Source organism: Salminus brasiliensis, chromosome 14 (genome assembly GCF_030463535.1).
Source record: "Salminus brasiliensis chromosome 14, fSalBra1.hap2, whole genome shotgun sequence".
Taxonomy (NCBI): domain Eukaryota; kingdom Metazoa; phylum Chordata; class Actinopteri; order Characiformes; family Bryconidae; genus Salminus; species Salminus brasiliensis.
The window spans coordinates 33,476,517-33,491,378 of NC_132891.1; the positions used below are offsets into that span (position 1 = coordinate 33,476,517).

Below are 14,862 nucleotides of genomic sequence, written 5' to 3' on the forward strand. Positions count from 1 at the left end.
GCTACGGTGGGCCTCCACCCTGTGGCGCTCTGAAATGTACACGGGGAATGAGCTTATTTGGCTGTGTACTAAATACACAGACATCCGACACAACCAAGCCTGAACGTAGCCTGTAGAAAACTCCCGTACAGGACCCTTATTAAAGTCAGGGTGGGTTCTAAAAGGTTCTCAAAGGTTCTTAAAGGTGCTTTCTTTCTGCGTGCAGGTGGAGCTGGTCAACATCGGAGGGACGGACATCGTCGATGGGAATCATAAACTGACGCTGGGGCTCATTTGGAGCATCATCCTGCACTGGCAGGTGAGTACACACACACACACACACACACACACACACACACACACACACACACACACACACACACACACACACACACACACACACACACTCTGACTCCTACTGAGAGCGTCCCTCTCCTTTGTGCTTGTTTGCCTGAGCATATCTGTGTCCACACACTGCCCACCTGCTTACCTGTCCATTTACACACGTTGTGTGCATGTGCGGTCATCGTTAAGTGTGTAGCTCACTATGTGGAGTTACCTGTACGGAACCCTGATATATGATTTTACAGATATGTCACATGCTAAATGGGACAAAAGTATTGGGACACCTGCTCATGCACTGTTTCTTCTGAAATCAAAGAGATAAATATATAATATAATAAAATAATAAAAATCACAGTTCCTCCACTGCTCCACAGCTCAATGCTGCTGGGGGGCTTCATACCCCTCTGGCCCATGCCTGGCCAGAGAGTCCTATTATTCTATTGGCAGTGCTTCTCTACAGAGACTAGACAAGCTGAGTATGTGTGTGTGTGTGCATTTGTGCATCTCTGTCAGCAATGGGCACAACTTAAAGTAGCTGAATATCTTTATTAGAAAGGGTGTCCACAAACATTTGGACACAGTGTGTTTAAACATGTATTTCCTTATGGGTTACAGAAGACCAGAGAGCTGTGATTGTCTGACTGACTCTGTGTGTGTGTGTGTGTGTGTGTGTGTGTGTGTGTGTGTGTGTGTGTGTGTGTGTGTGAGCGCAGGTTAAGGACATCATGAAGGATGTGATGTCCAGTCTGCAGCAGACCAACAGTGAGAAGACTCTGCTGAGCTGGGTCAGGCACTGCACTCGTAACCATGACTGCGTCAACGTGCTCAACTTCACCACCAGCTGGGCAGATGGACTGGCCTTCAACGCCATCCTACACCACTTTAGGTAAAACACACACGTGTGTGTGTGTGCTTGTGTGCGTGTGTGTGTGTGTTTGCATTACTGGTGCTGTGTTCTCCTGGGAAAGGGCAGTGAGATTTTCAATGGGGTCAAAGATCATCACAGTGTGTGTTCATGAGCTACACAGCATGCTTGGGACAATAATGGCACGCATCGATCAGCCAGAAGAGACGCTTTTTGAAACACACACACACACACACACACAGTGTAAAGGTCTGTGACCTGCAGGCTTGTTTGTGGTTGTAGAATCTGTGGGTAGGGGTGGACAATATTGCACAAACGGGACATCAGGTTACTTCTGAGCAACACTGTCACAGCAGCTTCAAGGTCACAGTGATGGTCCCGGGTCGTGCTACTTGCCATCAGCAGCCGGAGTCAGAGAGAGCACAATGCCACCTGGCCATGCTCTCACAGTAACTGACTTTGGGCCCGGGCCTTCCAGTTTCCGGTCCTGGATTTTATTTTTTTTTCTCTGTGAATTGCTCACCTCAGCCTAGTGCCTTGTTCTAACACTCCATCCTTCGTTCTCCATCTGCTCTCTGTAGGCCTCAGGCGTTCAGCTGGGAGCAAATACTGGCTCTTTCCCCGGTGGAGAGACTGGAGCACGCCTTCACCTTCGCCAAGAACGAGCTCAGCATCGAGAAGCTGCTGGACCCTGAGGGTAAGATCTCAGACTTAGACCCTCGTTCCAACTCGTCGAGGACCATTTCAGCTGGTCCGGAGAAGGTCTGGAGATGTTCACATGGGGTGAATGGCTTTTCCAGATGCTACAAAACCGATGGTGGAGCTGATGAGCTATGGTGTAGTGATTATAGACCTAGAGGATTGCATCAGACCCCAAAGGCCTGATGCAATCAACCTAAGCTTTAACAGGACAGAATAGGACAGTTTGTGTGTGAAGAAGTTCAGAACTGTAGAGAAAGACAACAGCAAAGCTCTGAGTTCTCAGAGTTTCAGTGTGAAACGCTAAATCTTCTAATCTGCACTCCGCCCCTGCCTCCACATGCCCCGTCTAATGAACGGAACTGATTGGATTACATGGAATATCTTGCATACAAGCATACACAGTGCATGACCAATCAGAAGGCCTCCATACACACACACACACACACACACACACACACACACTAGTGAATAACTTGAGGATGGAGTTTAATATGGACATCCTGACATCTGACCCAGAGGTGGCTGCAGTCCCTTCTAAGTAACCCCCCTTGTTCTGTAGGGGTGCATGCTTGTGCAAAGGTTTGAGCACCCCTGGTGAAATGACATGTCCTGGTAATTGTACATGTAAACGATTGAGCAGGTCTACATTTTCATAGCGTGCCATATGGTAATGTGCCATAACCATACATTTAATTATTTTTATTTACCCCCCCCAAAAAAAGTTAAATTTAGCAAATAAGCAGTAAATCACAAACCTGTTTCTCTTGGGAAATCAAGAACTACATGTTTATTTGACCAGGGGTGCCCATACATTTGCACAAGACTGTGTCAGTGCATTATTTATTTATTTATTTATTTATTTATTTATATTTTTTGTGCGTGTATGTGTACATGTATATCGCGTCGCTGTGGCACAGCATCCTCATATCTCAAAAATGGCAACTTTACAGGAGAGGGAAAAAACCTTCCCAACTTTTAATGGAAATCAATGGAAAAAGGTTTTTGTCCCGAGTCATTTTGGAGCGTTTCTACTGGTCCGTTCATCAGGAAATTCAGATGAAATGTAACGTCCAACTTACCAGACTCCAAATAAGTCAAAAACTGAAAGATGCTATATGGGACAAAAGTATTGGGACACCTGCTCATTCGTTCATTGTTGCTTCCGAAATCCAATTATCCTGTCCAGGGATAGATTTTGGATAGGGGAGCATTGCTGTAAGGATTTCGTTGCATTCATCATCCCTAATCATCCCCAACTCCTCAACTCATCCCAGAAATATTGGTTGGATCTCCACCATCATCCATCACAGTTCATCATCCACTGCTCCACAGCTCAGGGCTGCTGGGGGGCTTCATACCCCTCTAGCCCACTCCTCCTGGCATTAGACAGCATGGTGCCAGTAGAGTCCTATTGTATTGGCAGTACCACTTCTCTACAGGGCCTAGACAAGCTGTGTCTGTGTCTGTGTCTGTGTGTGTGTGTGTGTGTGTGTGTGTGTGTGTATGCATGCATTTGCACATATTCTTTGCCTCCAATATCCTCTCTTACTCCCTCTCTCTCTCCCTCTCTCTCTCTCTCTCTCTCAGATGTGGCCGTTCAGCTGCCTGACAAAAAGTCCATCCTCATGTACGTGACGTCGCTGTTCGCTGTTCTGCCCAACGACGTCACCATGGACGACATTAGAGAAGTGGAGACGCTGCCCAGGAAGTATAAAGTGGACGAAGGCCAGCCTCTGAGCTCACAGGTAAACACGCCGCTTACTCTCAGAGCACACACTCCCCAGTGTTCGTCTTACACTACTGACTTCTGCTGGTTCTACTGGTTTTCTGCTGGAGAAGGAACTTGGAACAATGGGGACGTTACAGGGAGCAGAACCAGCAGAACGCATTACTGGCCAGGCCATGCTACTGAATTGGACTGTGGCTTCTGACTGTGGCTTCTGACTGTGGCTTCTCTACATGGTTCTCCTCAGAGGTCCGGACCACGGCTCCAGAAACACACCGGTGGCTGCTGTGTACTGTATGTGAAACGAGGTCAAGCGGGGCGGGCGGGGGTGTGTAGGGGCTTGTAGTTCCTATGGTGCTGTGAGCAGGACGACAGGCTATTGCAGAGGGGTGTGAGTGAGCCTGTACGTGTGGGCTGTCCGTTTGGTAAACGGGTGCTTTATAGACCCTCCAGCCTTCTGTAACACTCCCTCTCTTTTCCAGCGGTGAGACTGAGTCATCATTTTCACTCGGCCCACCCTTGTTGTCCCGCTAGTGTTCAGCTACACTAAGAGGCACTAAGCTGGCATGCTAGTGTTAAAGGGCAGCGCTGTTTGACTGTGTGGCGTCTGTGGTGGGTCCCTGAGAGTGTACCTCAGGTGATTGATTGGCTGATTGACGCAGTACACCCCTTCACGCCCCCCTCAGATGTCCAAATGTCAGCCAGGACTCATGAAGTGCATGAAGACTCTTTAGCTTTTTGGCTAATTAGCATCATTTCCTCCGGGCTTCTGATGGGGAACAGTAGGGGTGTCATTCTACAATCTGAGGCTAGGCCTGGGAGGCAGGAGGACCGGGGTGTGTGACGGGGACATGCTTTATTGGTGCTACGATGGACGACTCCAGACTTAAGCAAGTGTGTGTGTGATGTTTTAGGCCTGCAGTTAGCACCCTGCTAAGCGGCGGCTGTACGCTCTGATCGCTAGTTTTTGCGGCATTAGCCTGGTGGTTCCCGTGTCAGGAAGCTAAGAAGCTACAGAATCGAACTTTAATGCATTTAATGAAAGTATTTTTTTTTAGCAACATTGATGGATAAACTGTAAGTGTGAGATGTTTGGTCGGGATGAAAAATGCCTAGATGCAGTTTTACAAGCCTATTTACCACCCTGTTATTTTACCTCTGAATTCAACACACTGGGAACTACATGTCCTAGCATAGGCATGGCCTAGCCTAGCCTTAGACATGGCTTTTAAGACTGTAACAAGAGCTTGTTGTAAGCATTCCTGGCACGGTGAGCTGTTAGCTAGCTGAAGAGATTGTTGTCAGGGTTAGCTTTTAGCCAAGCACCCACCCAGCCAGCTAGCACGCACCCACCCAGCCAGCTAGCTGGCTGTCAGCTTCCCTATCTCCCCACCTGCAATCCATCGGTCATTGCGTTCTTCAGTGGTTTGAACTTCCGGTGCAGGAGAACCGCCCTGGAAAAACTTCTGTCATTGGCTACTCCCCATAGCACCCGGCTCTAGCTTCTCCGGCGTCCCTGCGGTGCACGACTTGCTTCTGAGGCCATCATCTGGCTAATGCTAGACCATTAGCTTTTTTGCATTTAGCCTTCTATGGCGTTCTCTAGTGGGCTGGGTGTATGTACCTGGGTGTATGTGGTGAATACACTTTATGGACAAAAGTATTGGGACACACCCCTTAATCACTGAATTCTGGTGTTTCATTCAGTCCCATTGCCACAGGTGTATAAAAAAAAAAAAAAATCAAGCCATCGTCCAGCCATGCGGTCTACCTTTCTTACACACATTAGAAATCTTCCACCATCAGCTGTGAGAGGGGTTCAGGAACCACAGAGAGCGGCTCAGCCTCCGAGTCTCCGAGCACGTAAAGTTACAGAGCGGGGTCAGGGCTGAGCGCAGAGCTCAGAGCATAGTGCAGAAAAGCCTCCAATAACTGCAGAGCTCCGTATTAATGCCTATGGGTTTAGAATAGGATGGCACAACAGCTCCTGTAGGTGTCCCAATACTTTTGTCCTAGCGTATAATGAGCAAGAACCGTTTGGGGTTTGGTGGCTTTCGATTGCGTAGGAGGAACAACAGGGTTGGAGGTTCTAGGCCACCTTTAAGACATTGCTGGGCTGGTCGCTTACATTTGGAGGGAGGGAGGGAGGGAGGAAGTTGGAGGTACGCTCACCTACAATCCATCCGTCATTGCGTTCTTTGGTGGTTTGAGCTTTGGTTGCAGCGGAAGGAAAGGAAAGTGGGGGGGAGGGGGGACAGCTGGAGACCGTCCTGGAAAAACTTCTGTCGTTGTCTACTCAGCCAATCGGAACGTAGGATTCTGGCTCAGAGAGCATGCAGATACGCTGAGGACGGGGGGGAGGAAGAACAAAGAGGACCTTATGATTTCCTCCACTTGGTTTATTAGCTCACTCGGCCCGGTCTGTAACCAATTAATGTCAAGCGTGTGTGTGTGTGTGTTAGAGACATCATAAACTGGCCTGCTTTCACCGATGTTTACAGACCATAATATGAGCCGCATGGTGGGGAGCTGTTGTTTAGCCCCTGCATACAATCCATACGTGGTGTTTCCAAGTAGGGGAATAAGCAGGGAGTCGAGGAGAGGCTTACGAGAGAACCATCATCTGCCATGTGTTTGTGATTTAGGAGGGTATGCATGGCCAAGCCGCAGCTTTTTTTAATATATATTTATATATAAAGCCTGGCAACACCGGTCTTGCGCGCTTGCCCGGTCTAAAAACACCCACAGTCTCTTGTACTGTCGTCAGTGTAAAAAAAAAAAAAAAAAAAAAAAAAATACGTTTTCACTTTTGTGCACCATTCAAATTGTTAGTCTGTTTTTTACATTGTGTTTAAAATTCATAACGATTGGACCAATAGAAATGCTCCAGAATGCCTTGGACTGAAATGTTTCTCCATTGACTTCTATTGAAAGTTGAGCCGTTTTTTTCCTTCTCCTGTAAAGTTTCCAATCTGGAGATATATTGACGATATATTTATTCAGTCAACGTGGTCTTCTGAGAAGGCTTCACGCCGGATCTTGGAACATCGTTGCAATGACCGTTTGATTGCATTTAGCCAGACGAGGGTGTCAGGTGCTGATGATGAATGATTAGCCTAGTTCTGGAGCGCCATCACTACAGTTCCAGCGCTCCACAGCCCAAATGCCTGAGGTGTTATGCCCTTCTAGCCTCTAATAGAACACGCTGTCTGTCTTTCATATGCACACACACACACATCTACACACACACATCTACACACACACATCTACACACACACACTGAATGAACAAAGCTCTGTTGGCCGTGTGGGTTTCTGCTCCAAAATGCCAGTGAATATTTGGAGTTGATGACCTTTTCTGCCGGATGAGGGCATTCTGGGTGGCTCGACGCACAACAAGGGCGCTTTCTTGGAGAATCTGATTCAGGGTGGTGATTTGCATTTCTCGAGCTCCGCGTGAAAAATCTGAGGCTCGTCCTGTTTTTGAACGCAGACAGGCCGGTCCTGCCTGTCAGCACGGCCTCGTGTATACCTGTAAAGGGGTGTGTGCAGGCATGCACCTGTCTGCGATGACACCGTGTTTATGAGGCTGTATAAAGTCATCACATGCCTGCGGAGTAACCCGAGTGTCGTTCACCTCTGAGCGGGTTTTAGTGGCTGCAGGATCGCCTACATGAAGCCTTTTGGGTCCCGGCAGAACCCTGTGAATGGCTGGTTCTTTAGAGGGATTATGTAAATGAGTTTGAGTGAGTTCAATCCTTTGATCTCCAGGTGAATTATGCATTTATTGATCCTAATACGAAAACCGCAGAGGTATTTGGCAGCCATTTAAGTTAGCGTATCTTGTGGAGTCCCTCAAGGCTCTGTTTTAGGGCCTATAAAACTGCTCAATGTTAATTACGCCAGTAAAGTAGTTATGAAGCTGAAGAACTGCAGTGTGGGCTTACGGAAGGGGTTAAGGAACCTCCACAGGACGGAGGAACCTTTACACCTAGCTATCTTCGCAAGGTTCTTCAGGGAACCAAAACCAGACGTTAAAACGTCAAGAGGTGGGATCCAAATATTTGGCTGCAAGTAAATGGTCAGTTCTTGGAGGTGATGTGCTGGTGGGACATTGTAACCCTTGAGACACTATAGCAACCACCTGGGATAGATTTGCAACTGCCTAGCAAATGCCTAGAAACATCCTAGCAACCCCATTGGAACCACCTGATGTAGCATAGCAACCACCTAGGGAGATTTGTGAAGTATTTATGCAATATTGGAATCATCAGATTCCACAAGTTTCAGTATTGATACTGGAAAATAAGGCGTGACCTCTAGCCCCTTGGTTCTAGACTGCCGGACTAACAATACCTTAGCAACCGCCACTTTCCATTTAGCAACACCATGGCATCCACCTAGCAACCCCATTGCAACCACTTAGCAAAAAGAATCAGTAGCAACTCATAACAAAAATAACCTATATAAACCTATAATAACCTATATAAACTTCATAGCAACAACTTGGCAACAATACCAGAGCAACTGCCACTTTCCATTTAGCAATACCATGGCAACCACCTAGTATACCACAGCAACCACCTGGCAAAAATAATCTATAGCAACTCCAGATCAACCACGTGGCAACACTCTTAAGAACTCCCTAACAATACCGGAGCAACCGCCACTTTCCATTTAACAATACCATGGCAACCACCTAGTATACCACAGCAACCACCTGGCAAAAATAATCTATAGCAACTCCAGATCAACCACGTGGCAACACTCTAAGAACTCCCTAACAATACCGGAGCAACCGCCACTTTCCATTTAGCATTACCATGGCAACCACCTAGCATACCATAGCAACCACCTGGCAAAAATAATCTATAGCAACTCCAGATCAACCACTTAGCAACACTCTAAGAACTCCCTAACAATACCGGAGCAACCGCCACTTTCCATTTAGCAACACCATGGCAACCACCTAGCATACCATAGCAACCACCTGGCAAAAATAATGAAGTAGCTTTCCTCGACCTTCTCTCCCTGGTCTCCCTGCGTTGGCTGGAGTGTCAGCCTGTGATCTTCTAACTGCCATTAACCCTCTTCCCAGAAGCACTGGGTGGGGCTCTGTAGTCATGGTCATTTAGAAGGGCAGAGCAGGGGTGTGTTTTCCTCCATCACATTTCAGTGGTCATTAAACACAATGGCATTCATGCCATGAGGAAAAACCTGCTGCTGGTACAGTCACACGTGCACACGCACTCTCCTGCTGCTGGTTCAGGACTGGGTGTTTGCGGATATCTCAGTGCTGTGCTGGAAGAGGCCGGGCGGTTTATGGGTGTGATCTCCTCCTGACTGCCTGGGAATGCGGCTGCGTTATATCTGGTATGCAATTTTACGCATAGCTGACTGACTCCAATGCGAAATCTTGGCCGAAGGCTGATTGGCTGAGGACAAAGGCTGTGTGTTTTGATTGGAGTCGACCCCGTGGCTCTGATTACTGTTTTCATTGGCCCAAAGCTCTGCCCCCCTTAGCCTCAAGTGTTTCCTGATTTGCTTTTTTTCCTGTCTGCATTTCTCTTTGTGCACTAGTATGCAAATCAGCCTTTTTTTAGTCGCCAGCTGTGGTTTAGGACTGATTTCAGGGCTGATTTGCTTCCTGTAATCGAGGGAGGCTGCGTGACCGAAAGTCACTGGGTCTCCAAACAGCCCTACGGTTCGGTCACCCGGATTTTATGAGCAGATTACTGCTAATCTACCTGTTAGGGCCTGGTCAGTTTCTAAAAGTCATGCTAGCAACACCCTAACAACCCCTTAAACATACCGTAGTAACCACCTAGCAAAAAGAATCTGTAGCAACTCCATAGTAACCATTTAGCAACACTCTAACAACTCCCCAACAGTACCAGAGCAACCACCACTTTCCATTTAGCAATACCATGACCTTTACCTAGCAACACCCTTGTAACCACCTAACAAAAAATAATCTATAGCAACTCCATAGCAACCATTTAGCAACACTGTAACAACTCCCTAACAATACCAGAGCATCCATTTAGCAACACCACAGTAACCACCTAATATACCATAGCAACCACCTAGCCACCCCATTGCAACCACTTAATATAATCAATAATCAGAATCAAAACTGCAAAAAATAATCAGTAGCAACTCCATAGAAACGACTTAGCAACACTCTAACAACTCCCTAACAATACCAGAGCTACCGGCACATTCCACCTAGCAACCCCATTGCAACCACTTAGCAAAAATAATCTATAGCAACTCCATATCAACCACTTAGCAACACTCTAAGAACTCCCTTACAATAATGGAGCAACCGCCACTTTCAGTTTAGCAATACCATAGCAACCACCTAACAAAAATAATCCATAGCAACCACCAAGTGACTCCATAGCAACCACTTAGCAAGACTATGCAAGCACCTTGAAAAACCACCCAATGCCGAACTTTCTCATTACTTAGCAACCACCTATGATTACATAGCATCACCCTAAAAGTACCATAGCAACCATCCCTTTCCAATCAGCAATACCATGGCAACCATCTAGCAAATACCAAGCAACCGCCTTGTATACCATAGCATCCTTCTAGCAATCACTAAGCAATACAACAGCAATCATCTAGCAACACCATGGTAACCACTTAGCAAAAAACACCCAATGCACACTTTTCTCATTACTACTAATCAACCCACCAAATCCCAAACTTTGTCAGGCTGGCAACCACTTGAGACACCATATCAACCACCACACCACCACTAAGCATCTCCTTCACAACCACTCAGTAATACCATAGCAACCACCAAGCAAATCCACAACCTCCTGAAAATGTCCTGAAGTTTGGTTCTCCTCTATGAACTCCCGCTGTCTTTGATTGATTGATCATTGCTTTTATTAACCTTCATCATCCTCCCTCTTGCCCTGCAGGGGTTGGGTGCCGAGGTGGAGGAGGCAGCCAGCACCCCGAGCACGGTGACGGAGGTGGAGATGGAAGGAGGAGAAGAGCTGGATCTGGAAGCCTATCAGGTCACTCTGGAGGAGGTGCTGACCTGGCTGCTCTCTGCCGAGGACGCGCTCCACATCCAGGACGACGTGTCGGACGACGTGGAGGAGGTTAAGGACCAGTTCCACACGCATGAGGTACGGAGAACATGCCACAGTTGTGAGATGGGGTTCTCCATGCCAGGTGGTGTTTAATGGCTCTTGTAGGCCCTAAGCTTGCCGGTTGCCCTGCCTCTTCTATTACTTTGCTGCATCCATATAGTGCATAGCTGGATGTTGTTGTTATGGTGATGGTGGCCATTGCCATATTGAGCTTACGGAAACCTGCAACATGCAAATGAGCTTCTAACGAATCGCTACCCCTTTTAAATGCTGTGAGCAATCTGACTGATCTCAGATGTTCCAGATAAAGTTCTGTGGATGATTTTGTTTTTAAACTGATACTGAAACCAAGGTCACGTCAAACGAAGGCTCCACCGAACACAACAAGAACCGTGGGTGTGAATGGAAGAGCTTGACGGCCACCAGGCCTCAGGACGAGCAGAGGTCACCTTGTCACAGTTTGGTCTGTAAACACCACCTTGTCTGTCCAGAAGGAATTTGGAGCCTCCCTCCAAAACTCCCTCCTCCTCTCCACTTGGAGAACATGGTCTGAACATGCATGGAATGGGAGGAATTCCACAGAGCAGAGCAGAGCAGCTTTTGGAACAGTCTGATAGAGAGGGGTGTCTGAGGGTGGGATTGCGGAGGGGGGCGGTGTTGAGGTTTACATTCCTGTCCGTAAGGTGGGCGCTGATGTGAGCTATTCGGGTCGTTTTGAAAGCAGGTCAAACAAACAACTCCCGGCTAATCCCCTGAAGAATGGGCTTTTCTAGAAGCAACACTCTCTCAGCAGCACAGAGGGCACCTTCTAAATGTCCGATCTGGGTTTACATGGACGCAGGAACAGCCCAGCTGTGTTCTTGGCTGGTCTGAAAAACTGGACCAAGCCAAGATTATATATGCGATCCATTTCCTGGAGTCCTGTTTGGTAGGGATGTCCCACCGATCCGATCTGAGTCTCTTAATGCTGACTGCCAGCCAATTCCGATCTGATCCGATCCGAGTCTTGTAATGCTGACTATCAGCTAATTCCGATCCGAGTCTCTTAATGCTGACTGTCAGCCAATTCCGATCTGATCTGATCCGAGTCTCTTAATGCTGACTGTCAGCCAATTCTGATCTGATCTGATCCGAGTCTTGTAATGCTGGCTATCAGCTAATTCCGATCTGATCTGATCCGAGTCTTGTAATGCTGACTATCAGCTAATTCCGATCTGATCCGAGTCTTGTAATGCTGACTATCAGTCAATTCCGATCCGAGTCTTGTAATGCTGACTGTCAGCCAATTCTGATCTGATCTGATCCGAGTCTTGTAATGCTGACTATCAGTCAATTCCGATCCGAGTCTTGTAATGCTGACTGTCAGCCAATTCTGATCTGATCTGATCCGAGTCTTGTAATGCTGACTATCAGCCAATTCCGATCCGAGTCTCTTAATGCTGACTGTCAGCCAATTCCGATCCGATTCGATCTGATCTTTGTGTTTCTATAAGCAATACAGATAGACACCAGTTTTTATTAATTATAATGGGTGCAACTTTAAGTAGCTGCATGCATTTATTAAAAGGGGTGTCCACAAACATTTGGACACATAGTGTATAATACCACATAACGGTGAATAAACGCTGTCACTGACTCTTCCGTTAACTATACCAGCCCACATCACTGGGCTTGGTGGGGTCTTGGTGGGGTCTCCACGGCGTCTTCGCCGCAGTGAAAAGTTGCTGTAGGCCTTCTGAACCCAAAATTACCATGTGACTGATGGGGAAGGGCTGTGTTGTTATGGTTATGGGTTGTCATGGTGTTTGGTATTTGTCCCCCCCCCCCCCCCCCCCCACACACACACACACGTCCCTGTCTTGCTGCAGGCATTTATGATGGAGCTCACTGCGCACCAGAGCAGTGTGGGTAACGTGCTACAGGCGGGGAACCAGCTGATCGCCCAGGGCAACCTGAGTGAGGACGAGGAAGAGGAGATTCGACTTCAGATGGGCCTCCTGAACTCCCGCTGGGAGAACCTCCGAGTGGCCAGCATGGACCGCCAGGCCAAGTATACACACTTTCTCTCTCTCTCGCGCGCACACACACACACACACACGCACTTCCCAATGTAAGCTTTTAAGGATATGAACATAAACCCAGTGTCTCTTGCTTTTTTTTCCAGACTTCACGAGGTTCTCATGGACCTCCAGCAGCAGCAACTCCAGCAGCTCTCCGATTGGCTGCTGCAGACCGAGGGGCGGATCCGGAAAATGGAGACGGAGCCGATGGCGGGCAATATGGAGGGATATGTGGCCCAGATAGAGCAGCACAAGGTACGAGAGCCTTCCGATTGGTCAGATAAGTGATGGGGACTTGAAGCCGATTTTAAACCGTGTGAATTTTAGGCCAGGAGGCCATCAATTTGTATTTATTTATTTATTTATTTATTTATTTTTGAGTGTTTTTGGATTGTTTAGTATCCATTTACTGCTTTCTCTGATTTTCCTTGAATGCGAACACTCAAGCAGCAAAGAACATTATTAATTTACACATTTTTTTGTTATTGAGAAAAGTGTTAGTTTATTCAAATATTTTCTATTACTAAAAATTGCTAGTTTGAATTTCATACTGTTCATTTAGACAATTTTTTACAAAAGTTAAGAATTCTCGAGTATATATTTAACATTCATATTTTACAAAGTTGGACCAGGTTTCTGAATTCTTTGGTTTACATTTTATTTACACAATTTGCTATTTGCTAAACAATGTAAAACTGTAAACTCACATTATTTTACACAATTTTACAAGATTATTATTTACATTTTACATTCATATTTTACACAACATTTGAAAATTATGGAGAATTCTCAGGTTTTAGTTTTACATTAATATTTCACATAATTTGACAAGATTATGGAGAATTGTCTCTAGTTTACATTTTACTAATTTTACAAGATTCTTGACATTTCTGCAGTTTAAGTTTGACATTAATATTTTACACAAATACACATATGATTATTGAGAATTCTCTAGTTTTAGTTTTCAGTAATATTTTTTTTTGATTTTTGTAATATTTTATAAAATTGAGATTTCTCTAATTTACATTTAAGTAATATTTTACAAAATTGAGATTTATGTAGTTAAAAATACATTATTTCACACAATTCGTCAGGATTATTGAGAATTCTGTGGTTGAAATGTTGCATTAATATTTTACACAATATTAAAATTGAGAGTTCTGAATTTTACATTGTTTGTAAAGTAACTATGCAAGTGTAAATTTTAGCCTATGGCTTCTCTCCCCTGTGTTGACTTTTCATGCTCATGTGTTCATGCTCAGGCGCTGCAGAACGACCTGGAGTCCGAGCAGGTGAAGGTGAATTCTCTGACTCACATGGTGGTGGTAGTGGATGAGAACAGTGGAGAGAGCGCCACTGCTGCGCTGGAGGACCAGCTGCAGGTATGAAAAATCCCCCAGAGGTTAAGGGTCCAGCCTTTGCAGACACAGCCCAGCCATTCTACCGGACTGTCGGTTAGGGAGTGGCTCAGGAGGTCAGGAGGAAAAACAGGACAGTGGTCTTCAGCCCTGCTCCTGAAGAACTACCCTACCCTCAGAGTTTTGGTCTGGCCCAAATCCGGCCCTGAGCGTTTAGAAGATCCCGTGTGAAAAATTTGTCCGTACATCCGTATCTTCTCTCCTGTCTCCTGCAGTCTCTGGGAGAGCGCTGGGCTGCTGTTTGCCGCTGGACCGAGGAACGCTGGAGTAAGCTGGAAGATGTCCTACTGGTGTGGCAGCAGCTTCTGGACGACCAGGTCAGGAGCTTTTTTTTTGGTGTGTGTGTGTGTGTGTGTGTGTGTGTGTGTGTGTATGACCACCTCAGCACTTCCATCTGCTTGTTTAGTCCAGTAGTTCTCAGTCCAGTCAGGGTCTTGGGTTTCACAAGCACTTTCATGTCGCAGCTTTACCAAAGCCTAAACGAAAATGCTGCTGTGGGTTAAAGGACAACTAGAGCGGCTTATTAACATTTCTGCAGAATTCAGGTAGAGTGGTAAATCATTCTGAGCCGCAGCAACACAAATCTAAAAATTTGTTTTATTGTTTTTCTCATGTTACTTTGTGTTTTTACAGTCGAAATATTTTAAAATACA

General features: G+C 46.3%; 1 protein-coding gene across 1 annotated transcript in view; it reads left to right on the top strand.

The window, feature by feature from the left end:
- The window catches only part of utrn (utrophin), a 266,197-nt gene that overhangs the window by 33,164 nt on the left and 218,171 nt on the right, over positions 1-14,862 (top strand). Inside the window, exons 6-14 of the mRNA XM_072696066.1 lie at positions 206-298; positions 1,038-1,210; positions 1,771-1,886; positions 3,479-3,636; positions 10,555-10,767; positions 12,600-12,781; positions 12,896-13,046; positions 14,054-14,173; positions 14,425-14,526. Of these exons, the coding sequence (XP_072552167.1) occupies positions 206-298; positions 1,038-1,210; positions 1,771-1,886; positions 3,479-3,636; positions 10,555-10,767; positions 12,600-12,781; positions 12,896-13,046; positions 14,054-14,173; positions 14,425-14,526 (1,308 nt within the window). The remainder of the gene's footprint in view (positions 1-205; positions 299-1,037; positions 1,211-1,770; positions 1,887-3,478; positions 3,637-10,554; positions 10,768-12,599; positions 12,782-12,895; positions 13,047-14,053; positions 14,174-14,424; positions 14,527-14,862) is intronic.